Here is a 26,037-nt window from a genome sequence, read left to right as displayed (position 1 = left end):
AGCCTGTGAAAGGAAGATTACTTTTTTGTGCTTCCTAGAGATAACATAGTTCTTTAATTTTGTGGCTTTGTATAGCTTTACAGTAAGCTTATGAGCTAGAAGCCTCTCTGATACCTTCAACAACTTCAAGTTCCTGATATTTAGCATGCTGTAGTCCGCAGTATTCTGTTCTCTTTGCCAACATACTATTGCATAAAAGCGTCGTGTTTTCATAGAGATTTTCTCCATTTTAGTCTCTACTGCAAAATTATTGTAGTGAGTCTTCAACTTTCATTGAAAACTTTTAAAATTCTTAAATCAGAGTGGAACTCAAATGAAATGTTGAAAAAAATCAGGTCTTTATGACAGGAGTGACATTAGAGTCCGGTTTGCTAGATTCTTAGGTTTTTGCACCTGGTTACTTCTCTGCTTTTCCACCTACACTTTTCACTCCTGATGTTGAGGCTACTTTGAATTATTGACATGTTCTTTCATCTGATGACTCAATGTCTTTGCCTTCTTCAACAACATCTTTCTAAATTACCTGTATCACCTTTGTCCATAAAACACACATGGACGTGGAATAACAGTGTAAAAAAAAGTAAGGGTGTTTCCAGCAATACACATTCACAAAACTACGATATTTTTCCATTTAATATTTTGGTGACTGTGGGGTGTTGATATTTTACTAGGTGCCCGTCAGAAAAACAGTAACACAATGAACACAAGCACACTGTCTCTCAAAAACTGCAGGGTCAGAATTAAGAGGTCCCTAGAACAGACGACGCGACCATGGTCACAGGAATCAAATTCGCACGACTCCAAAATCACTGGACCTCAGAGTCTCTCGACCCGCTAGGCACCCTACCACAAATCCCACCGCAGAAATCTTTCACACTCGATCACCCAAGGGCACTCCTCCTTCTCTGACTGCCGCCCGGAGCTTGAGGCTCAGGCTGGCCCATCTCCTCGTCACAGTGCCCAGATCTTTTCCCACCTTGACCCCACTGAAGTCCAGTCCCAGGTGGGGCCGGGATCAAACGGAACTAAACCGACTCAGTGGTGCTTCCTTCACGGACCAGATACAATAACGCCGAGAACCCGAAGATACACCAACTGCACGGAGCAAGAGACTTTTTGCGGAAAATAGATTTGGACCGAGGAGGCCTCTGGGAAATGTAGTTCTGGGCAGCAAAACCGCGGACCTTTTCAGATTCTCCTTAGCACCAAGTAGCACTCCCAGGCTCCGAGTGCCAGACTCATGGGAGGCAGCTTCTGCAAAACTCAGCTGAGGTCCCTCGGCCGATCTGAGAGCCCCTCCACGGTGCGGTGGGTCATTCCGGTTACCCCGACAGCGGGAGGGCCAGTCCCTCCTCCGCGAGCCGCGGGGGCCTCTGGGAAGAGTTAGCTGCATCTAACGGACCTGGGCTGGTGCTGCCTACCGCCACAGTCGGCGCTGACCTGAGTGGCACCCCTCCCTCGGGCCGCACCGGCTGTGCCACTCGGGCGGTGTTGAGGTGTGGAACTGTGGCCTGTGTCTGCGGGCTTGCCGGTGAGTCTTCGGGAAGCCGCGAGCTCAGAATTCGGGACTCTTTGTGCTGGATGGTTCAGGGGCCTGCGGCCCACTGGGTGCCTGTGTTGTATGGGAGGACGCCGGGCAGGGGCGGCGGGTTCCCTGAGGCCGTGGGAGTGGAGGGTGAAAAACTGAGCGTGTGACTCGATAGGACTTTATTTTCCAGACATTTGTCCGTGACTCATATGGCCCTGGAGTCGTGTGTGTAGGCAGATTTTGTGGATGTGTTTTTTCCTTTTCTATTTCCATATGAATGTGGCTTCAAACTACGAAGCCTGTGTGTGATTTGTGAGACTGTACCAGTGCTTCGTTTCTTTGGTTCTGGTCATCGTAAATATGTTTTTCTATTAGACATCAGTAGCCCCAACACGTTGTTTTAGTATTTGTTTCAAATTGTATTTTCGCGTATTCGCCATATTTTGTGTGCTTAGTAATTTCATGCTCCTTGCCCCCCACTCCCAGCCCCAATTCACAAAATAAAGAAAAGCTCCAAGAAAACAAGAATCATTCATACTTCTGCCAGCCACTATCAAATTTTATTTCCCATCTTTTCATTCCCCGTGAATATATTATATATATATATGATCAGTAGCTTGAAAGTTGGAATCACACTGTACATACAATTGTGTAGTCTATGTATGGCATTTAACAATGTGCAATTAATATTTTTTCATTTAAACAATTACACATCTATGTGATCATTTAACAGGTTTTTTAAGGTATACATGTTAATGCATTTACTCTTGTTGATGGGTAATTTGGTTCTTTTCAACTTCTTGCCATTGTAAAGAACGTGTTTATTAGCAACTGTTTGGCACATGTTATGATGCACTTTATTAATTTTCGGGGGACAGGGGGCAGGCTCTTAGAAGTGGAACTGATCAGTTGAAGTGTATGTGCTTATTAAAGACTACCTGCGTTTGTGCTAAGTCGCTTCAGTCATTTCCTGACTCTGTGCAATCCTTTGGACTGCAGCCTGCCAGGCTCTTCTCTCCATGGATTCTCCAGGCAAGAATACTGGAGTGGGTTACCATGCCCTCCTCCAGTGGGTATTCCCAACCTGGAGATCGAACCTGTGTCTCTTAGCTCTACCTGCATTGGCTGGTGGATTCTTTACCACTAGTGACACCTGGGAAATGCAAAGACTCCCTGCTGCTGCTGCGTCGCATCAGTCGTGTCCGACTCTGTGCGACCCCACAGACGGGCAGCCCACCAGGCTCCCCTGTCCCTGGGATTCTCCAGGCAAGAACACTGGAGTGGGTTGCCATTTCCTTCTCCAATGCATGAAAGTGAAAAGTGAAAGTGAAGTCGCTCAGTTGTGTCCGACTCCTAGCGACCCTATGGACTGCAGCCTACCAGGCTCCTCCGTCCATGGGATTTTCCAGGCAAGAGTACTGGAGTGGGGTGCCATTGCCTTCTCCGAAAGACTCCCTAATTCTATCCAATTATTCTCTGGTGAAGTTCCATCTAATCTACAGTATTATTGGCATAGTATTAGATTGCCTATATTTATACACCCTTGATAACAATGGTTGTCATTAATATTAGTAACCTTTGTTAACCTCATAAATGTAAAATATTTCCTTTAATTTGCAGTTATTTGATTACTATTGAAGTCAACCATTTTAAAAATAATTTTTTGTGAATTATGTGTTTTGTAAGTTATTTTTCTAAAGCAGTGTTCTATTTTCAAATTTCTTTTCCAGGTTCTTCAGGTATTATGGATTTATTCATTCATCTACTCACCATTTATTGAATGCTGCATGTGACAGGAGTTAAAAGATGCTTGGGATATAGCATTGAACAAAGTAGACAGACTCTGCTATCATGGTACTTAAATTGTTGTGGGTCAGATAATAAGGGGGGTAAGTAAATTTAATATAACATACATTACATAGTGAAAAATTCTAAGAAGTAAAGAAGGAGAATATATAGAATCAGGGATAGGACTTTTAGATGGGGTAGCTAGAAATGCATCCTGAAAATGTAATAATAAGGATATGAAGGAAATTAGGAGCTAATTATGCACAGCACATGCGTATAATTAAGGGAAGAGGGAACACCAGTTAGAAAAGCCCAGGTGGAAATATGCCTGTTACCAAGAGGCAGCCCACTAGGCTCCCCTGTCCCTGGGATTCTCCAGGCAAGAACACTGGAGTGGGTTGCCATTTCCTTCTCCAGTGCATGAAAGTGAAGTTGCTCAGTCGTGTCCAACTCCTAGCGATCCCATGGACTGCAGCCTACCAGGCTCCTCTGTCCATTGGATTTGCCAGGCAAGAGTACTGGAGTGGGTTGCCATTGCCTTCTCTGTACCAAGAGGCTAGGGTGGCTGAAATAGAGCAGATAAAAGGGAGAGTAGTGGAGAAGGAAATGGCAACCCACTCCAGTGTTCTTGCCTGGAGAATCCCAGGGACGGGGGAGCCTGGTGGGCTGCCGTCTATGGGGTCGCACAGAGTTGGACACGACTGATGCAACTTAGCAGCAGCAGCAGTAGCAACAGTGAGAGATGAGAGAAGAAAAGTAATTGAAGGGCCGGAGGCCAGATCAGTTTGGTCCTTGAGGGCCATGTGAATGATCTTGACTTTTACTCAGAATGAGGTGGGAAGCTGTGGGAGAGTTTTGAACATGTGATTTTATCTGCTTATGATTTAAGAGGATTGCTTTGGTTGGTCTGATGAGAGGATTAGGGGAAGAAGACAAGGACAAGGGAAGAAGTGGAAAGACTAATTAGGAAACTACTGCATTAATCAAGGGAAAAGATGTTGGTGACCTGGACGAGAGTAGTAAAAATGGTGAGAAGTAGTCATGTATGGCAATTTGCTGATAGAACCGATGTGATGTATAAGTACGACAGGATGACACAGTATTTTTTAATATGAGCAACTTGAAGATTGGAGTTATTACTTGAGAAGGGAAAGAGGGTAGGAAAAACCTGGGACATAGGGAAATAGTGAGATTTCAGTTTGGAATATTATATGTGAAGTATGAGGTGCCCATTGGGTATTTAGGTGGAAATATTAAGTTGGCAGTGGGATATACAAGTCTACAGTTCTAAAGAAAGGTCTCAGATTGGAGACATACACTTGGCAGTTATTAGCATGTAGATGATGCACACGTGCATGCATGTGTGCTCAGTCATCTCCAACTCTTTGTGACCCCGTGGACTATAACCCGCCAGGCTCCTTTGTCCATGGAATTTTCCAGGCAAGAATGCTGGAGTGGGTTGCAGTTTCCTACTTTTGAGGCTATTCCTGACCCAGGAATTGAACTCCTGCTGCTCTTGCATTGGCAGGCAGATTCCCAGGCACTACACCACCTGGGAACCCCTTTTAGGTGATATTTACAACCAGACTGGATGAGATCACGTTGTAGGGTAGATGGAAAATGATAGAGGTAAAGGACTAATCTTTGGGTCACTTCAACATGACAAAGTCTGGGAAATGAGGAGGAATCAGCAAAAGAGACTGAAAGGGACCAGCTAGAATGATTGAGAGACTCGTGATATCCTGGAAACCGAGGGAAGAATGTGTTTTAATGAAAATTGTGTCAGATGCTGCTGATAGCCCAAGCAAAAGAGGACTGAGACAGTAATGTTGAATTTAGCAACATGAAAATTGTTGGTCACCCTGCAAAGCAGTTTCAGTAGAATAAGGACCTATAGAGAAAACTGGACAAGATAAATTGGTGATAACAAGTATAAACAACACTTTAAGTTTTTTCTCTTAATGGAAGGAGTGAAATGAAGTGGTAGGTGGAGTTAAGAGGTAAATAATAACCCTGTTCATATACTGAGTGAAGTGATTCAACAGAGAGAGAAACTTGATAAAGGAGGAAAGGGGAGAAATGCTATAGACACCTCCTTAAATGGAAGAACAAACGTTAGGGTCTGAGGATAAAGGAAAAGAATAAAATAATCACTTAGGAGAGTGGGACAAAGAATAGAGAAATATAATATGATCTCCAGGCAGCATTGAATACCCACTTGCTGTTAGTTTTCATGAATTTAAATTGAGCCTATTCCACGTGGTTGTTTGGTTTTTCCCCTCCTGTACTGTTCATATGCATGGTTGTCGCCATAGATAGGGGAGGGGAGAGTAAAATTTAACCAAAGTTGTTGGTTTCATGAAATAAGAAAGAATGATGTGAGAGAAAGGGGCAAGGGAGTCTAAGTTAGCAAGAATTAATTATACTAATTGACCGTGGCTTCAAGGCCAGGTAAGTAGAAAAGTGGTGGGAAGAGGGTGAGGGAAAATGAAAAACTATAGAATGAAGGAATGGAAGCTCCTGATGGTGGTGAAAAGTGGTTGAGTTGAAATGCAAGAGGAAGTAAGGTGGAAAGACAAGGATATTTTTCCCTTTAGTTGCCAAATGTTCAAAATAGGACAATCCTTCTTTTTATCACCTATTTGTTTTAGAAAATGTGGAATATTGTTAGCTATATTTCAGTAGGGATTACAAAATGGTGATATTCAAATCCTGTCATTCTTTATTTACTAGCTGGAATATTTTCCTAAGGAAAAAATGTCTGTCATCAATTCTGATTAGTTTAAGACACAGTTAGCATTTATAAGAATTTGTTGTTTTCTGTGTAAATATTTAAGTCAATAATTGTAGTAGCTGATGTAAAGTATGCTTGTGTGTCTATGCATGCATGCTTGCTAAGTTGCTCAGTCATGTCCAACTCTTTGCGACCCTATGGACCATAGGCCACCAGCCTCCTCTGTCCATGAGATTCTCCAGGCAAGAACACTGGAGTACGTTGCCATGCCCTCCTCCAGGGTACTATCCTGATCCAGGGATTGAACCTGAGTCTCTTACATCTCTGGGATTGGCAGGCAGGTTCTTCACTACTAGTGCACCTGGGAAGCCCTTCTCTGATACAGAGCTATTGATAAGTTCATGGGGCATCTCCTACATATGCACTCCTATTCTTGTTCACCGAATGTGCTTAAGCTCTCCATGATGTAGTAGTCATCTTTATAGCTATCAGCATCTTTGGGGAATGTATATTCTTGGCCTTTCTGATGGCTCCAAGTATCATTTTGCTACAGAGTGACCTTTAATCTACCTTGTGGGTACTGGTTTCTCAAACCACAAAGCAAACCTTGTCTAAGGTTTTTATTCTCTTTTATTCTCTTTTTCAGCTCTGCCTTCTCAGGCTCAGTCCATTCCCAGAAAGAAGAGGAAATGAATGAATTCCAGGTAAATTTTAAATAGCATATTTGTTCCAGAGTAGTTTAAGGGAATTGTAGTAATCCATACACTAAACTGGAAAATCCTATATAGATAAAACATATTTTCAGAGGAAACAGAGTTGGAAGATTAAGACCAGGAAAGTTAAAATATGATTATGCAGAAATGTATTCATTTAGAGAGATTAAAGTTGGGCTTCAGTTTTGAATTTCATTACTATAGGTAAACAAGAGCAGAAATTTATTATATATTTAAGTAAGTTTTTCATTGGCACCTAGGTCAATGAATATATTATAACATATATAGGGAGACTTTCTGTAGTTGGTAAAACAGCTTTTCTGATAGTCCGGGGTTTTCTTTATAATTTAAAAAAAAATCTTGGCTGTGCTGCATGGCTTGCAGGATCTCAGTTCCCTGACCAGGGATTGAACCCAGGCCACAGCAGTGAAAGTGCTGAATCCTAACCACTACCACCAGGGAGGTGGTCTGTTTTGATCAGGGATAAAGCAAAGAATATATGTTAAAATATCCCAGCATTGGAAATAACACAAATCAACATCAACAGAAAAAGAGATAGTATTTCATGCAGTGGGATAGTGTACACACACACACACAAAACCAAAACACACAGAGTACTGCAACTTAAAATATGGATAATCTCAGAAACATGTGGTACCATTTATATGAAGTTTGAAAACTGAGAAAACTAGTATCAGTGTTAGAGAATAGTGGTTACTGAGCAGGTATTTACTGGGACGGGATATGAGGGAATCTTGTAGTATGCTGAAAATGTTCTATATTTTGATTGAGTGATGGGTACACAAATATGTAAATATATAAGAATGTCTCAGTTTGTGCATTTAAGATTAGTGCATTTTACCACATTATTCTATGTATGTCATACCTCATTTAAAAATAAAAAGCAGACTATCTGAAGAAATAGATGGGATGTGCCTTTCAAATGACCCTATATAATTATTTTTTCCATGTATGTTTGCTGTGATTTGGCCACAATCTAAAGTAATCATTTATGGTAAATTCTTTTACTTTCAGTCTACTAGAATGTGAACAGAGTAAAAGTTTTATTTGGTTTACTGCTGTATCTACAGCCCCTAGAACAGTGCTTGGTATACTTGGTTTTTGTGAATGTGGTTGTAATGAATCCATGGTTCCTTATTTCTTCATTTTACTCTTAGAGTAAGTAATGTCTGTTTCCTCTTCAAGGACATTTCCTCAGAACTTCATCCTTTTTCTTCAAAGTTCCTTTGGAATCTTTCTCTTTCAGATTTTATCCTGTACTCTTAGCTACTAAACATATTTCAATTTACTGCCTTTTCACTCTCAGCTCAAAGATTTGCTTTACTGAAACATACCTTTCTTTGACCTGGTGCCCCTATCTCATAGCTTCTCTGTATGTCTAGTTTTTCCCTCAGTTAATTTTCAAAGTGAACACACGTTCGTAGCCAGCATTAAGCACTGGATAAAGAAATAGAATATTACCCTAACACCCATTGGACTCCTTCTGTACCTTTCCAAGTTATTACCCCTACTCCAGGGGTAACCACTGTTTAGTGTATATCACTATAGACTCTTTCTGCATATTTTTAAACTTTATGTAACCTATGTACTTGGCGTCTGGCTTCGTTTAATATTTTGTCAGATTTATGTTGAATTGCTGCATGTAAGCTGTAGTTCACTCAACTTTATTACTGTATATTATTCAATTATATGAATAAACCATACTTTTATATATCCATTCTATCATTGATTGGCATTTAGGTAATTTTTATTTGGGAATAATTAAAATATTGTTCCTGTGAACTTTCTATTAGATTTTTGTTGCACATATGTGCATATCTTTTTCTACCAAAGCAGAATTGCTGAGTCATAAGTTATGTGTAAGATTACCTTTTATTAATACTGCCAAACAGTTTTCCAAAGTGGTTGTCCAAAATTATACTCTTAACAGTGTATGAGAGTTCTCAGTTATTCCAAGACAACAACATCTTGAGTGTATTTTCTATGGTCACTAGCTTGTTTTTTGGTATAATATCAAATTCATAGGTAGTAAAACAGAAGCTCAACTAAGTTTGAGTACATAAAAATTACATTCTCCTGTTGATACAATCACCATAAATAAAGTAAATTTGAAAAACCTAACAATAATTTTAGTAATACATATGGCAGACCAAATCTGGTATTTAAATATTTACAAACTAAATTAAAATCGAATAGAAAACTGCATATAATACATGAAAATAAATCCACAATTGAAAAAATAAAAAAGAACAAATGCCCAGTAAAAACTGTAAATAATATCTATTGTTAATCAAAGTTTTACATGGATTACCTTATATAGTCTTCAAAAGAGTCTCTCTTTCCTATTTGTTTATGTTTTCATTTATTTCCCTCAACTAGTATGTAATTTCCAGGAGGACAAGAACTTATGTCTATCTTCCAGCTATATCCTTGGACTCTAAACCAGTGCTGGGCATATCTAGTAACTCCGTAACTTGCTGAATAAAAAACTATAACTCTAGGGCTCAAATATGAATTATTTTCTCATTCTCTTTAGTGGCAGTTAATACTCATAATGAAAACCTCAACTACTATGAGACCCTCAAATAGTCTCTGAGCTATCAAAAAACAAAAACAAAACAGGTTCAATTGTTTAATTCTCTGGTTCTACTACTTTAACACATAGAAGAAATAGAAGAGCTGAGATTTCAGTGGTATTGCAGAGACTGAATCAAATGAACTTGTTGATACATTGTACCTAGGTGTTATAGAAGAGTTATGAATCAAAATATATGCTACAGTTCCATTTTTGGAAAAAGGGTTGGTGTTGTTATTAAGAAAGGTAAGAAAGTTAATGGCAAAAACTGCTGAGTATTATATTACTCCTCACAAACCTAATACGGAATAGGTATATGTTACCTGAAATAGTGAACTACTGATGGCAAACTACTAACTGGATTCTAAGTAGTAAATAAACATGATAATGAGAAAAGCAAAATTTTCTGTTAGAAAAGATTATTTTTACAGTCATAAAATCCAGTATTCATGAAAGAATCTCATCATTTTCTTTGGATGAAAACTCCATACATGAGACACTGTGTGTGCATGCTCAGTTGTGTCTGAGTCTGCGACCCCATCGACATTATAGCCCTCCAGACTCCTCTGTCCACAGAATTTTCCAGACAAGAGTACTGGATTGGGTTGCCATTTGTTTCTTCATATACATTATTTTTTAAATATTCTTTTCCATTATGGTTTATCGCAGGAGATTGGATATAGTTTCCTGTGCTGAATATAGTAGGATCTTGCTGTTTATCCATTCTAAGTGTAATAGTTTGCATCTGCTATCCCCAAACTCTTTGTCCATCCCTCTTCCTTCCCTGCTACCCGTTGACAACCACAGCTCTGTTCTCTATCATGTGTCTGTTTCTGTTTTATAGATAAATTCATTTGTGCCATATTTTAGATTCCATGTCTAAGTGACATCATATGGTATTTGCCTTTCTCTTTCTGACTTAGTATGATAATCTCTCGTTGCATCCATGGTGGTGCAAGTGGCATTATTTTATTCTTTTTTATGGATGAGTAGTATTCCATTGACTGTGTACCATATCTTCCATCCATTCATCCAAGACAGTAAGCTTTAAAGAAACAAAAAGAATGTTACTTTAAAATGCCAATTAGTGCATTAGATAATAAAGATAAAATGGTTAGGACTACTTCTGCATCAAACTGCAGAAAATTTATTATAAGGAATACTGTGAAAAATAAGAAACATATCAGTAGGAAACTTTTATTGATCTGTCTTAGCTCATGGTAGACACAGACAACAAAATGAACATAACTACCAATAATAATTTGATAGAGCTAATTGATTGTCATAGCTTATAGCCTGGAAGCAATTAATATCCCCTTTTTAGATATGGAAAAACTAAAAGACTGACCATATATTAGGCCCAAATTCAATAAATTTCAAAGTACAAACTATGTTTTCCACAATGCAATTACATAGGAAGTTAATGATAAAACTTCAGAAAGAAAACATTTCCACATGGAAGTTTTAAAAGTAGCATAAGGAACTTAGGATCAAGAAAGACAGAATTTAAGATCATGGTTCAGGCCCTAATACCCTAACCATACTTAATCTTAAGCTGGAAAAATAGCCAGTAGTGGCTTGAAAATAGGATGGTCTCAGCATGAATGCAGTAGTAGAACTAAAGATAGAGAAGCTGGAGATTGTTCATCGATGATGCTTCTCATAGCTGGTTCTCCTGAAGGGGATCTAGGAGCATATTTTCATGGCTGCCAGAAAAATAGCACTTTGAAAAGTTCTCTTTCTGGCATGAGCATTTATCTGTCTTAATAGATTTACCTAGTGTTATTGACTGTCTCTGACAGAAATCTTACATAACAATTGCTTAAACAGGGCAGAATTTTGTCTTTGTAGGAATTCTGCTCAGTTCAGTTCAGTCGCTCAGTCGCGTCCAACTCTTTGCGACCCCATGAATCGCAGCATGCCTGGCCTCCCTGTCCATCACCAACTCCCAGAGTTCACTCAGACTCACGTCCATCGAGTCGGTGATGCCATCCAGCCATCTCATCCTCTGTCGTCCCCTTCTCCTCCTGCCCCAAATCCCTCCCAGCATCAGAGTCTTTTCCAATGAGTCAACTCTTCGTATGAGGTGGCCAAAGTACTAGAGTTTCAGCTTTAGCATCATTCCTTCCAAAGAAATCCCAGGGCTGATCTCCTTCAGAATGGACTGGTTGGATCTCCTTGCAGTCCAAGGGACTCTCAAGAGTCTTCTCCAACACCACAGTTCAAAAGCATCAATTCTTCGGCGCTCAGCCTTCTTCACAGTCCAACTCTCACATCCATACATGACCACAGGAAAAACCATAGCCTTGACTAGACGGACCTTTGTTGGCAAAGTAATGTCTCTGCTTTTGAATGTGCTATCTAGGTTGGTCATAACTTTCCTTCCAAGGAGTAAGCGTCTTTTAATTTCATGGCTGCAGTCACCATCTGCAGTGATTTTGGAGCCCCCCAAAATAAAGTCTGACACTGTTTCCACTGTTTCTATAAGGGATATCATAGTGTTTTCTTTCTTCATCTGACATGCCCATCCATGGGGTTGCCAATTGCAGGATCCCATCTTTCTCGTGGCAGAGTAATATTCCATTGTATATGTATGTATTACCTCTTCTGTATGCGTTCATCTGCTTTTTGGTCTCTGCTTTTTAATACACTCTCTATGCTAGTCAATAGCTTTTCTTCCAAGTAGCAAGTGTCTTTTAATTTCATGGCTGCAGTTACTGTCTGCAATGATTTTGGAGCCCAAGAAAATAAAGTCTGTCACTGTTTCCACTATTTGGCATGTAGTGATGGGATCAGATGCCATGAGCTTCATTTTATGAATGTTGAGTTTTAAGCCAGCTTTTTCACTCTCCTCTTTCACTTTCATCAAGAGGCTCTTTAGTGCCTCTTCACTTTCTACCATAAAGGTGGTGTTATTCGCATATCTGAGGTTATTGATATTTCTCCCAGCAATCTTGATTCCAGCTTGAGCTTCATCCACTCCAGCATTTCACATGGTACTCTTCATATAAGTTAAATAAGCAGGGTGACAATATACAGCTTTGACATACTCCTTCCCCAATTTTGAACCAGTTCATTGTTCCATGTCCGATTCTAACTATTGCATACAGTTTTCTCAGGAGGCAGGTGAGGTAGTAAGTATTTGTTCTTTTATTTTTTTTAATAATTTCTGAAATTAATTTTTGGCTATGCTGGGTCTTCATTGCTGCATGAACTTTTCTCTAGTTATGACAAGTGGTGGCTACTCTCTAGTTGCAGTGTGTGGGCTTCTCATTGCGGTGGTTTCTCTTGTTGCAGAGCACAGGCTCTAGAGTGTGCAGGCTTAATAGTTGTGGCACATGGGTTTAGTTACTGTGAGGCACGGCATGTGGGTCTTCCTGGATCACGGACGAAACCCATGTCTCCTGTATTGGCAGGCGGAGTCTTAACGGCGGAGCCACCAGGGGGAGCCCCAACAATATTAATTCTTTTGATCCACGAACATGGACTATCTTTTCACTTATTTGTATTCTCTTCAGTTTCTTTCATCTCCTTGGTTAAATGTATTGCTAAGTATTTTTGTTGTTTCTGATACTTTTGTGAATGCGTGCATGTGTGCGTGTCAAGTCATGTTTGACTCTTTCCGACCGCATGGACTGTAGCCTATCAGGCTCCTCTGTCCATGGGATTCTCCAGGCAAGAATACTGGAGTGGGTTGGCATTTCCTCCTCCAGGGGATCTTCCTGACCCAGGGATCGAACTTGCATCTCTTATGTCTCCTCTTCACTATTGTGAATGGGATTGTTTTTATTTCTTATTCAGATATTTTGTTGTTAGTGTATACAAACAGAGCTGATTTCTGTCTATTGATTTTGTATCCTGAAACTTTACTGAATTTTTTGATTTGTTCTAACAGTTTTTTGCTGGTGATTTTAGGATTTTCTGTATATAAGATCATATCATCTTAAAAAGACTTTTCTCCTTTTTTTTCCTTCCCTGACTGCTCTGGTTAGGATTACTCATACTATACTGAATAGGATTGATGAGAGTACCTTGGTCTTGTTCTGGTCTTAAAGGAAAAGTTTTCAACCTTTTACCATTGGGTATGATGTTAGTTATTGGCTTATCATATATTGCCTGACTTATGTTGAGCTACATTCCTTCTATACTCAATTTGTTGAGAGTTTTTATCACAAAAGGATATTGTATTTTGTCAAGTGCTTTTTCTGCCTCTCTTGAAATGATCAGACATAATAATTTCTGTCTTTCTATTAATATGTCACATGTATAGATTTGCATGTGTTGAACTATCTTTGCATCCCAGGATTAAATCCTTCTTGATCATGGTGTTTTAACATGCTGTTGAATTTAGTTTGCCTATATTTTGTTGAAAATTTCTGCATCTACATTCATTAGAGACACTGGCCTATAGTTTTCTTTGCAGTGTCCTATCTCCCTTTAGTATCAGGGTAATGTTGGTCTTGTAAAATGAGCTTGAGAGTGTTCCCTTCAGTTCAACTTATTTTTTTGTGTGAAAGTTTGAGAAAGATTGGTATCTATTCATCTGTAAATGATTGGTAAAACTCATCAGGGAAGCCATGTAGTTTTTGGTTTTTCTTTTTTGGAGGGAGAGGAGGATTTTCTTTACTGGAAGATTTTAATTACTGATTCAGCTCCTTACTCATTATATCTGTTCTGATCTATTTCATGGTTCAATCTTGGTAGGTTGTATGTTTCTAGGAATTTACCCATTTGTTCTAGGTTATCCACTTTGTTACCATATAACTGTTCATAATAGTCTCTCATGGTCATTGTATCTGTGGTATCTTTCAGATATCACATGCCCCCTCTTTCATTTTATTTATTAGACTCCTCTTTTTCTTCTTGATGGTGTCCTTAGCACAGTTAGTACAATCTGCTTCTCTGTAATGTCCTCTGAGAATGTTATCTGCTGCTCTCTCAGACTTTTCAGTCATGAAGCTCAAAATTCAGTATGCTGGATATGATGAGAGAAAAATGAGCCTCTTTGGCACCATATCATATAGCTGAGAAAACAGGGTACTCACACATTTTTACTTTCCTTCGCGAGTGAAATCATGGGCCAGGATTTCTCTTGGCCCTAAGCTATGTTGCCTTGATGGAGGAGTGAGGTAGGTGAAAGTCAAACTGTTCCTCTTACCCTTTATGATGAGTCCAAACTTGTTTATTTTGCTCCATTGGTGCACTGGAAATCTTTGCTAGAGACCTGCACTTTCACAAAGGCTATCTTTTGTTGGGTGCTTGTCTCAGACAGTCATTTTCTGGGGGCTCCTGAACAGTGGCCAAAAGAGGCTAGAGTCAGTTCACATGCCTCTCAGGGGTCTACAGCAAGAACTGTGGTCTTTATGCTTATTTTTCAACATTTGGGTAGGCAAGACTCCTTCTGAGTACCTTGCATATGGTGCTGGATCCCGCAGTTCCCATAAGGGCACTTTTGTCCATGGATGGATGTCAAATTATTATTTTTGCAGTGGGGACTGAATGAGGGATGTCTTATTTAGCCATGATTGCCTTTGGTTTCTTAAGCCTGATTATTTACAAGTCCTTGCTCTTCAGTAGGAAGGGCTCCAAAAGAGGAGTTTCCATTATTCTCACAGCATACTCTGAACCCTAGTGAATGTTCATGTTCATAGGGTCCTTTTAGGACCTAGAAATTAATAATCAGAAACATTTTTTGTGAGTTTGCTCCTGGTGATTTCATCTTACCCCATCTGTCACAGAAATTCCTGAAAGTATAGGAAATATGGACAGCTCCCTTTATTCCAGTGCTCTTTGTCTTATGTTTATATTTTTGGGATATTTTGGTTTTTAACTAGAAAAAGTGCATTTGATTTCTATGTCTAAAGCACACTGCTTTGAAGAAATTTGTCACCATTCCTCGTTTCTGACACTTTAAATCTTTCTTTGTACTATTTTTTCATAGTTTTGGTTGTAATTCAGATTTAGAATTTTAAAATTCTAAAATTTAAATCCATTTAAAAAAACTTCATTAACAAATCTTTTTCTCTGTATCTTTTCATATTTGTAGGATTCTGTTTGTGGCACTCTTTTTTCAGTATATGTGAACTCTGCAGTTTTCATGGCTGCAGACACATATCATAGGCTTATGAACAATAAATCTTCATTTTCAATTTAGATTTTTTCTGGCCTAATGAACAATATGTGCAACTGCTAAATCAAAATATCTCCAGTTGGATGTCCTACTATGTTTCAAAGTTTGTATACCATTCTCTCCCCTTTTCTGCTTCTATCCAAATCATATTTTCATGTGTTAGTGAATCACAGGGATCTAATGAGTTCCCAAACCAGTTAACTTCGAGTGAAGTTTTATATCCCCCCAGTTTTTACAGTCAGTATAAATCGGTACCCAAGATCTCTTTAACCCACAGTAGTTATTAAAGATATGTGCTTGCTAAATCAATGAATGAACACAAACTGACAGGATATTGCTAAAATGATTTTTTTCTTTCAGACAGTAACAAAAACATAAAATTTATTTTATAGTCTCTTACCTTTGTGTATTACCTGAACAAGTTTCAATATGCTTTGTCCACAACATATAAGGTGGATGACTTCAGATTGAGTGGGAGTATGTTGTTACAGGACACGGTGACATTCAAAGATGTGGCTATTGACTTCACTCAGGAAGAGTGGAAGCAATTGGATCCAGCTCAAAGGAACCTGTACCGGAATGTGATGCTAGAAAACTATAACAACTTAATCACAGTGGGTAAGGGTAGTTTCCTATATAACTCAAATTCTGGGAGTAAAGTTCCCTTTTTCCCCCAGTGTTTCTGAAATGGGTCCAACCTTCAATTATTAGACTGAGTTTGGTCTTTAGATGCCTTTGTTCACATGCACATGCATGCTGCAGCTTTCAAAGCAAAATGTCATCTATGGTTATGTTTCAGGGGGCAGCATCCCTAGAAACAATGCTTTTCTTATCTTTCAGAAGGCCTTGGGCTAGCCTCAATTCTTGAATGATTCTTTTTTCCTACTATTTATGCCCAAATCTTACATCCTTTCCCTTTCACAGGATGTCCATTCACCAAACCTGATGTGATTTTCAAGTTGGAGCAAGAAGAAGAACCATGGGTCATTGAGGAAGAAGTGTTAAAGAAACATTGTCCAGGTTAGTGAAAGGGAACCATAGAGGTGAGGAAGGGCCAAGGCCCTTTAACAGCTAATATGTAAGTTCTTGATCCCTCTGAAATATTCCAAAGGTATATTTTTTTAGGCCATAGAATTCCATACGGACGGTGTGAATTTTTTATATATGTAAGATGTCATTTTTGAAACTTTTTTTGAAAATTCACATTTTTGTTGTGAATTTAAATATCCTAACTTTGTCAAGCTTTGAAGTCAGTGGTACACTGGTTTCATAAGATTTAGAAACTTTCCTTCACATTCTTCACAATCTGTATAAAATTACTCATTGTGTTATTTATATCTTCCGTTAATTCTACAGCATTCTCAGCATCATCAAATATTAGCTCTCATTCATTGTCTTAACACTCTACCACTGAAACTCAGATAGATCCTAGACCTTTTTATTTTTTCCTCCATATTTTTAAATCTCCTGTTTTCTTCCTTTGTAGCTCTCTGCTGTCTTCTTAGTAATTACTTTAAATATATCTTCCAATTTACTAATTCTCTCTTCAATTGTGTTTATTTTAAACTCATCCACCTTTTGAAAAAATTATTTATTTTTGGCTTTGCTGGTTCTTTGTTGTTACACATGGGCTTTCTCTATTTGCAGCGAGCAGGGGCTACTCTAGTTGTGGTGCACAGGTTTCTTATTGCAGTGGCTTCTCTTGTTGCAGAGAACAGGTTCTAAGTGCACATTCTTAAGTAGTTGAGGCACGTGGGCTCAGTAGTGGCTCTGGGGCTCTAGAGCTTGGGCTTATTAGTATTGTGCCACATAGCTTTATTTGCTCTGCAGCATGTGAGATCTTCCTGGACCAGGGATTGAATGCATGTCTCCCACACTGGCAGGTGGATTCTTTACTACTGAGCCACCAGAGAAGCTTAACTCATCCACCTTTGAAAAAAACTTTTAGTATAAGTATTTTGTATTTTTAGAAATTCCTTTTGTTTTTGCAAAAAATTCTCACATCTTTCTGATTCTTCCTAATAATTTCTGTGGCTTCTTCAGATTTGTGTTTTAATTTTTGCTTCTTTAAAAATACTGTACATAGCTCTTTTGTATTGTCTTCAGGTTTAAATGTCCTATTTTTGACGACTCAGTGTGTTTTGGTTCTTCATGTGCTCGATGATAGCTGATTGCAATTTGAGTTTTTTAAAATCTTAATTTATGATAATCTTCTTGTCCTAAATTGAGTTGCTTTCTTCTGAAGATGATTTACATGTGTTTCTGGTGGGCACCAAGAGGCGTTTCCAGGTAAGGATCAGTTCTTTGAAGGTAGGCTTTTGGTAGGAACCTCAATTGAACTTTTCTTCTTTATTGATAGCCCAAGAGCCTTATATTTTACTTAATAAGGCTTTGCATAGGTATTCAAGTCAGATCCATCTTCAGGCTGCTTTCAGTTCTGCTCTCTTAGTCATGGTCTTGGCTAATACTTGATTTTGTTTTGTTCACTTTTTGTGTGTGTATAGTGCTCAGGTTGTTGGAGAATACTGCAGTGTTCTTGGAGATTTAGGCTACTTCCTATAAGCCCAGTAGTGCTTCAAAATTTCAGCTTTATCCACTGTCTACTTTTGCAAATGAGGTTACCCTATTGTAATTTCAATGTTAAAAATCCATATGTAGTCTGTCTCTTTTATTCCCCCGACTTGCATGGTGTTTTTTGTTTTGGGTGATTTTATTTTTCTCTTTATTTCTTGGTTCTGCTGGTTAATCTTGTTTTAGCCCTTTTTGTTTTCTCATTGTTTCTTCCTCATGCATTTGTATTTCTATAAATATCTTTCTATATTTCTAGCTCTTGATTTATACCTGGTATTTTCACTAAGTTTTATCATTCATGGCAATATTCAGTCAAGATTTCATTCTGTATGTCATAATTTTCTTTAGCTTGAATTTTGTCTGCTTTCTTTATATCATGTTTTTTTCTTTTCTCTTACATTTTTTAAGAGATATGATTTAAATACCTTCTCATTTTTGAGTGAGGATAGTTCCTTCTTAACCTGATTTTTAAAGAAGTATAATGTTAGGGAAGGAAAAACAGTTCTCAGATCTAGAGCACAAATCTGCAAACTAAACTAACAAAACTGCAAACTTTCTTTTCTGAGGAAGAAAGTTCTCAGATTTAGAGCACAAACCTGTTGGCCAGCCACTTGTTTTTGTAAATAAAGTTTTATTGGAATACATTCATACCAAGTCACTTACATCTTGACTGTTACTATTACAGAGGCAAGGTTGAATAGTCATGTCAAAGACTATATGACTCATGAAAGTGAAAGAAAGTGAAGTTGCTTAGTCATGTCTGACTCTTTGCAACCCATGGACTGTAGGCTTCCAGGCTCCTCCATCTGTGGGATTTTCCAGGCAAGAATACTGAAGTGGGTTGCCATTTCCTTCTCCAGAGGATCTTCCTGACCCAGGGATCAAACCCCAGTCTCCCACACTGCAGGCAGGCTCTTTACCATCTGAGCCACCAGGGAAGCCCATATGACCCATGAAGCCTAAAATATTTGCAATCTGACCTTATTTAAGAAAAAGTTTGCTAACTCTTGATGTATAGGAGTACATCTGTGCTTCATACTAAAGCCTTTTATTCTGCATGGTTGTGTGAATATAAGTATGTTTAGGCTTTATTTCTTCTCATCCAAAAAGGAACTGTGGCTACAAGTCTCATAACTCTGAATCTTATACTCTCATCCCAAGACCTCTTCCTAAAAAGATAGTATTTCACAGTGTTTCCTTGCTCAGTCCTGGTTTCCTTGACATAGTTAGAGATGTCAAGTCTCCTGTAGTCAGTCTGCACTCCCAAATTTCCATGTTGTAAACATGGGTTAATTAATTCTTCCCTTCAAGGTACGGTGTCCATTTTGACAGTGTCAGCTGTTTGCTCTGCCCACAATCGGTATGAACAATTATCGTCTCTTAGAATCCTTTTTCCCCTGTTCCACCCTTCACTGTATTTGTCAACATTAACTCATTATAATTGGGGTTATAGCCACCACCTAAGATCACTGAAGCATTGACATTTCAATTCTTGTTTGTATACAGGAAAAGAGATCAGATAGTTTTTCATTCTACCATCTTAAAACATGGAGTCTTTTCTGTCACATTTGGTATTTTGATCTTGCTCCTGGAATTTGTCACTTCTACTTGGACACTACCTTAAAGACCTGATCTTGCCTTCTCCCTCGACCTCTTTTGTTTAATTGAGCTTTTCTGTTTCCCTAAACTGAGGTGACTCAAAAGCTTAAGCTCAGTATACTATTTTCTACCAAGTCTCTAACTTCCTGCTTTCACAAGAATCTTTCATTTCCTTTATTCTCAGTCTGACAGAGAGGAAAATGGAGATTATTTTTTCCTCCCTATTTTTGAGCTAAGCAGCCACTAGGGACTGGAAGTCTTACCCTTTGGTATGTAGATTTTCATTTATTCTGTTTGAGCCAGTTCCTTATCTCTGAATTCCTCTGCCTGGTGTCCTTGATGTAGAGCTATTCTGCTTATCTTTCTCAAGAGAGTAACCTCACATATTCTCTAGGATGGAAGAGTAGTCTTTGTCTTCATTAGTTTATACCGTTTTTATACTTTGCCTCATTTTCATGTGTTTTTGGGTAGGATCAGAGATAAATTCATATATCAATTAGGCCATATTTAATTTCTCATTCTTTGTTTTCCCTTTTGCTCAGTTGTTGTTTAGTCACTAAGTCATGTCTGACTCTGTTGCAACCCCATGTACTATAGCCTGCCAGGCTCCCCTGTCCATGGGATTTCCCAGGCAAGAACGCTGGAGTGGGTTGCCATTTCCTTCTCCAGGGGATCTTCGTGACCCAGGGATCTAACCTGTGTCTCTTGCACTGGCAAGCAGATTCTTTACCACTCAGCCACCTGGGAAAGCCGCCTTTTGCTCAGTACTTACTCCCTTTTCAGTCATGCTAGGTAGGCTTTTCTGCTTTTATATTCTGATTCTTTTATCCTACTTTTACCTTCCTGTTGTTTGCTCTCATTTTATTAATTACTGTAGTGGTCAGGTGAATTTTTTAAAAATATGTAGTATGTGCTTACAGTACAGATTTTTAAAGTACAAAAGGATACATATTGAAAACTAAATTTTCTTCTCTTACCTATGTCTTCCTCTATGCTGGCAACCTGTAGTATCATTTTCCTTTAAGCTATTACTTATTTGTATTTTCAAGCATTTTTATTGAAACCACTTTAAGTTGATAGGTTAACTTGTGAATAACTATCTGCTGTTGAATGTTCTTTTCCAAGAATGTGATATGCCTTTTGTCTTAGTTTCCTAGGGCTGCTGTAACAAAGTAGAGGCTAGAAATACAAAATCAGGGTGTAAGTAGGGCTCATGTTCCTACTGAAACCTACAGAAGATTCCTTGCATCTTTCAGCTTCTTTTATCCCCAGATATTCCTTGGCTTGTGACAGCATAACTCCAGTCTGTGTCTTTAACGTCACATAGTGCTTCCCTGTGTTTCTGTCTCTTCATGTGGCAATCTTCTTTTAAGAACACCAGTCAGATTAGGGGCTTACCCTACTCCAGTGTGACCTCATCTAAACTAATTACATCTGCAGTGACCTTATTTTCAAATAACTTCATGTTCTGAGGTACTGGGCATTAGGACTTAAACATATTTTTAAGGTGGGACACACAATTCAATCCATAATACTGTTTCATGTGTTCAAATCTGTGTGTGCATGTAAAGTTTTATAATTTGTGGAACTTTCTAATTAAATATATTCCCAATTTTTTTGTATTTTTATTATAAATGTAGTCTTTTGTTATCTTTTCTAAATAGCTATTTGTATATATGAAGGTTACTAAAACTGAGTATTAATTTGCTATAGTGAATTTAATGAACTTTCTATAAATTTTCAGGTAACTCTTGATTTTGCAAAGAAAGAGTTTTAATATTGACAAATAATGTGAATTTTTCCTTTCTAAGTTGTTTGTGTGTATGTGGGAGGATGACCCATGCTGTGCAACACATGGGTCCCTAGTTCCCCAACCAGGGATCAAACCCATGCCCCCTTCATTGGGAGAGCAGTCTCAACCACTGGACTGCTAGGAGTCACCCTCTCCAAGTTTTTATACCTCATTTCTTTCTCTTATTTAATGCTCTACCCTGTACTATAATAATAGTTGTTATAGTACTCATCTTTTTCTTTTTCCTGACTTTAATGTGACTGCTTTGGGATTTTTCCCATTAGGAATGGTACCAAGGTTTAAGTTGTACTGTGATTTTTCTCTAGTTAAATATGTTTCCATTTTATAAAGTTATTTTTATGGAAAAATGGGTGTTGAATTTTTAATATGTTTTTAATATCTTTGGAAATGATTACTTGACTTTTCACTTTTGACCTATTTACTATTACTACTAGTTACTTATAGATTTCTCTAATATTGAAACATACTTCTATTCATGGAAAAAACCAACATATGTATGTCTTATATTTAATATGCTTCCGAGTCACTTTCTTTTCCTTCTAGGTCATTTTGAATATAGAGTTTTTGCACTGATATTCAAAAATGAAGTTGATGTATAGTTTGCTTTTTGGGTTGTCATCTTTATCTGGTATTGGTATTATGTTTGTCTCATATACAAAAAAGAATTCTTTTTTCTTTCATAATATTTTGTATAGCATATGCTTAACAGCTGTCCCTTAGATAGTTGTTTAAATTCCCATGTAAATATCTATGGGCCTTGTCTATTTGTTTTGTTTGGGGGGATTTCTTTTCATAAATTTATTTGTGGAAAATGGTCTTTTTTTTCTACATCTTATAGAGTCAGTTTAGGTAATTTATATTTTCCAGAAATTATTTCTATCAAGCCATTTATGAAAGTTTATTTCCATAGAATCTTATAAAATACTTTTATAGTTTTTTAGCTTCCTGTTTTACCTTTTTCTCTATTGATGTTTCTTCATTTGTATATTCTGAATTCTCCCTCTTATTTATCCAATAGTTTTATATTTTTTATTTCAGATCCCATTAAGCAATCAAAGCTATTTGTATTTCATAAATACCTGCCTCTACTCATATTTCCTTTCCTGGGATTTACTGAAGCTTAGGAAATAGGAGCTATATATAAACCTAGAATTTGCTTAATAGGAAATGAGGCTATAAGATAAGAATCCCATACATGTATTTTTTTGGTTTTAATTATGTATAATTTTGGGAAGTTTTACAAATGACATTTATTTGCGGTTTCTTTTAGGAGAAATATGGGGGATGGATGAGCAGCTGAAAATTCAGGACAGACTTTTGACACAACTTGAAGATAAATTCACAAAAACACTGACTGATGAAAAAGTCAGTGAATGTCATAAGAAATTTGCAAATGCATTTCCTCTGAACTCAGACTTTTTTCCTTCCTGTCACAGTGTCTATGAATATGACTTATTTGGAAAATGTTTAGAACATAATAATTTGAACTATTATGAGAGAATCTTTATAGGAAGAGAAGACTGTGAATATAAGGAGCCTATGAAATCATTTGGCAATAGCTTATCCCATCTTGTAGTAACCCCCTTTAAGTGTAATCATTGTGGAAAAGGTTTTGATCAAACTTTGGACCTCATCAGACACTTGAGAATTCATACTGGAGAGAAACCCTATGAATGTAAAAAATGTAGAAAAGCTTTCGGTCACAAGGAAAAACTGATTAAACATCATAAAATTCACAGTAGGGAGCAGTCTTATGAATGTAATGAATGTGGGAAAGCTTTCATTAAAATGTCAAATCTCATTAGACATCAACGAATCCATACTGGAGAGAAACCCTATGCATGTAAGGAGTGTGGGAAATCCTTCAGCCAGAAATCAAATCTAATTGATCATGAAAAAATTCATACTGGAGAGAAACCTTACGAATGTCATGAGTGTGGAAAAGCATTCAGCCAGAAGCAAAGCCTCATTGCACATCAGAAAGTTCATACTGGGGAGAAACCTTATGCATGTAATGAATGTGGTAAAGCCTTCCCACGAATAGCATCTCTTGCTCTTCATATGAGAAGTCATACAGGAGAGAAACCTTATAAATGTGATAAATGTGGAAAAGCCTTCTCTCAGTTTTCCATGCTTATTATACATGTGAGAATTCATACAGGTGAGAAACCCTATGAATGTAATGAATGTGGAAAATCTTTCTCTCAAAGTTCAGCCCTTACTGTACATATGAGAAGTCATACTGGTGAGAAACCTTACGAATGTAAGGAATGTAGAAAAGCCTTCAGCCACAAGAAGAACTTCATTACACACCAAAAGATTCATACTAGAGAGAAACCTTATGAATGTAATGAATGTGGGAAAGCTTTCATTCAGATGTCAAATCTTGTTAGACACCAGAGAATTCACACTGGAGAAAAACCCTATATATGTAAGGAATGTGGCAAAGCCTTTAGCCAGAAATCAAATCTCATTGCTCATGAAAAAATTCATTCTGGAGAGAAACCCTATGAATGTAATGAGTGTGGGAAAGCCTTCAGCCAAAAGCAAAACTTTATTACACATCAGAAGGTTCACACTGGAGAGAAACCTTATGATTGTAATGAATGTGGTAAAGCCTTCTCTCAAATTGCTTCCCTTACTCTTCATCTGAGAAGTCACACAGGGGAAAAGCCTTATGAATGTGATAAATGTGGGAAAGCCTTCTCTCAGTGCTCACTGCTTAATTTACATATGAGAAGTCATACAGGTGAGAAACCCTATGTATGTAATGAATGTGGAAAAGCTTTCTCTCAAAGAACTTCCCTTATTGTACACATGAGAGGTCATACAGGTGAGAAACCTTATGAATGTAACAAATGTGGAAAAGCCTTCTCCCAAAGTTCCTCCCTTACAATACATATACGAGGTCATACAGGTGAGAAACCCTTTGACTGTAGTAAATGTGGAAAAGCCTTTTCCCAGATCTCATCTCTTACACTTCATATGAGAAAACATACAGGTGAGAAGCCTTATCATTGTAATGAGTGTGGTAAGGCCTTCAGCCAAAAGTCACACCTTGTTAGACACCAGAGAATTCATACTTATTAGAAATAGGAACTTTATGAATCTTGTGAATATGGAAAAAGACTTCAGAAGGAATTTGCATTTCCTTGCACATTACATAATGGGATCTAGAGCAGAAAACTGTGAATGTGGGAAAGCCTTTTTAAGAAGCCACACATTTGTGAAACAATTCTTACCAAGGGGACAAAATGTATGAGAAAGCTGATTATCTAAAACCTTTAGTAGACATCTTACCTAATGATATTTATCCAGCATTCTCACTAAAATCTGAAACAAGTTATTTGCTATCAGGTTATCAACATGATACTTGAGCTCCTAGTCATTGCAGAAAAAAAATACTCTTAACCTTTTTATACTAGAATAATAATAATTAGAAAATGTTGATATAAAATATTTATGAATAAACATGATAATGAATTACAAGACATATATATGTAGTATATTTTGAAGGTCACAAAAGAACACCTGAAATTTTGAGAAAAATAACATTGTCTAAAAAGACATAAAATTTCTCACAAATCTCTAAAGTACTTCCACTCAAAGTTGTTTTTTTTAACCAGTTATGTTTTTAACAATTTCACAAACTGATTGAAATTTTATATAGGAATGTAAATGGCCACAAATAGGTGAAATATGTAAAAAATACAATAGAGAAGATACACCATTAGATATCATTTATTTAAAGCTGGTATCATTGTTTTTACACAATGTTCTTAATGAGTATATCAGTGGAAACAAATTGAAGATTGGAGGAAGGAGATATGGGAATTTTGTGTATTATAGTGCTATTGAGATCACTGGAGAGAAAATGACCTATTCAATAAATGGAAGATTCATATTAACAAAAAATGTTAGCTCTCTACTTTTTATCATATACAAAAATAAAATCCAAACAGACTGAAGACTAGAACATAGAAAGCAAAATTCTGTATGATGAAAATAAAATAGACTATATTTACTACTTTAGAGTAATAGGATTACTTTAAACATACATAAATGTGGAACATTCAGTTCTATTTTGGTGCATTGGCTTCAGAGGCACCCACATATGTCACAGAGATACATATATCTTTGTGTTAACTGGATCATGGTTTGTATTCCTCTAAATAGAATACATACATTTCCATTAATAGAGGGATAGAGTGATACAATATGGTTATTTCTATGATAGAACATAATATTTAAAGATACAAATTTGACATAATTACACTCCATAATACTGACAGAAAAAGCAAAATGTACAATGAAATAAAACATTTCTATAAATTTAATAAAACAATGCAAAGAACAGTACTGTGTGTTGATCATGGATACATATATGACATTGCCTTTTAGGAAGTGAAGGCAGTTGTTATATTTATCTGTAATATTTCTTTAATAAAAGACAAAGCAAATATGACAGTAGTAATGAATCTGGTTGTCAAAATTGTGTTGTAGTTTTTTAAAATTATTATTTCTTGTCTGTATTTTCCTGTTTCTCTAAAATAATCAAGTGGATA

At 37.4% G+C, this 26,037-nt stretch overlaps 1 protein-coding gene across 1 annotated transcript; it reads left to right on the top strand.

Moving 5' to 3' along the window:
* The first annotated feature begins 1,004 nt into the window (after window positions 1-1,004).
* Window positions 1,005-24,708, top strand: ZNF569 (zinc finger protein 569). Its single transcript, XM_070772013.1, has 6 exons — window positions 1,005-1,531; window positions 3,259-3,382; window positions 6,697-6,754; window positions 15,981-16,107; window positions 16,414-16,509; window positions 22,743-24,708. Exons 2-6 carry the CDS (start codon window positions 3,309-3,311, stop codon window positions 24,560-24,562), a joined length of 2,175 nt encoding a protein of 724 aa, XP_070628114.1. The 5' UTR covers window positions 1,005-1,531; window positions 3,259-3,308; the 3' UTR covers window positions 24,563-24,708.
* Window positions 24,709-26,037: the final 1,329 nt, after the last annotated feature.

Source organism: Bos indicus, chromosome 18 (genome assembly GCF_029378745.1).
Source record: "Bos indicus isolate NIAB-ARS_2022 breed Sahiwal x Tharparkar chromosome 18, NIAB-ARS_B.indTharparkar_mat_pri_1.0, whole genome shotgun sequence".
Taxonomy (NCBI): domain Eukaryota; kingdom Metazoa; phylum Chordata; class Mammalia; order Artiodactyla; family Bovidae; genus Bos; species Bos indicus.
The sequence above is the reverse complement of the archived record's forward strand: the minus strand, read 5'-3'. Positions and strand labels throughout refer to the sequence as shown.

Excerpts from the sequence above, each read along its gene's own strand:
- ZNF569 (XM_070772013.1), top strand. The coding sequence starts at position 3,309 with ATGCTGCATGTGACAGGAGTTAAAAGATGCTTGGGATATAGCATTGAA. Across the intron at positions 16,108-16,413 it reads TAACAACTTAATCACAGTGG|GATGTCCATTCACCAAACCT; the intron begins GTAAGGGTAGTT and ends TCCCTTTCACAG. Across the intron at positions 16,510-22,742 it reads GTTAAAGAAACATTGTCCAG|GAGAAATATGGGGGATGGAT; the intron begins GTTAGTGAAAGG and ends GGTTTCTTTTAG.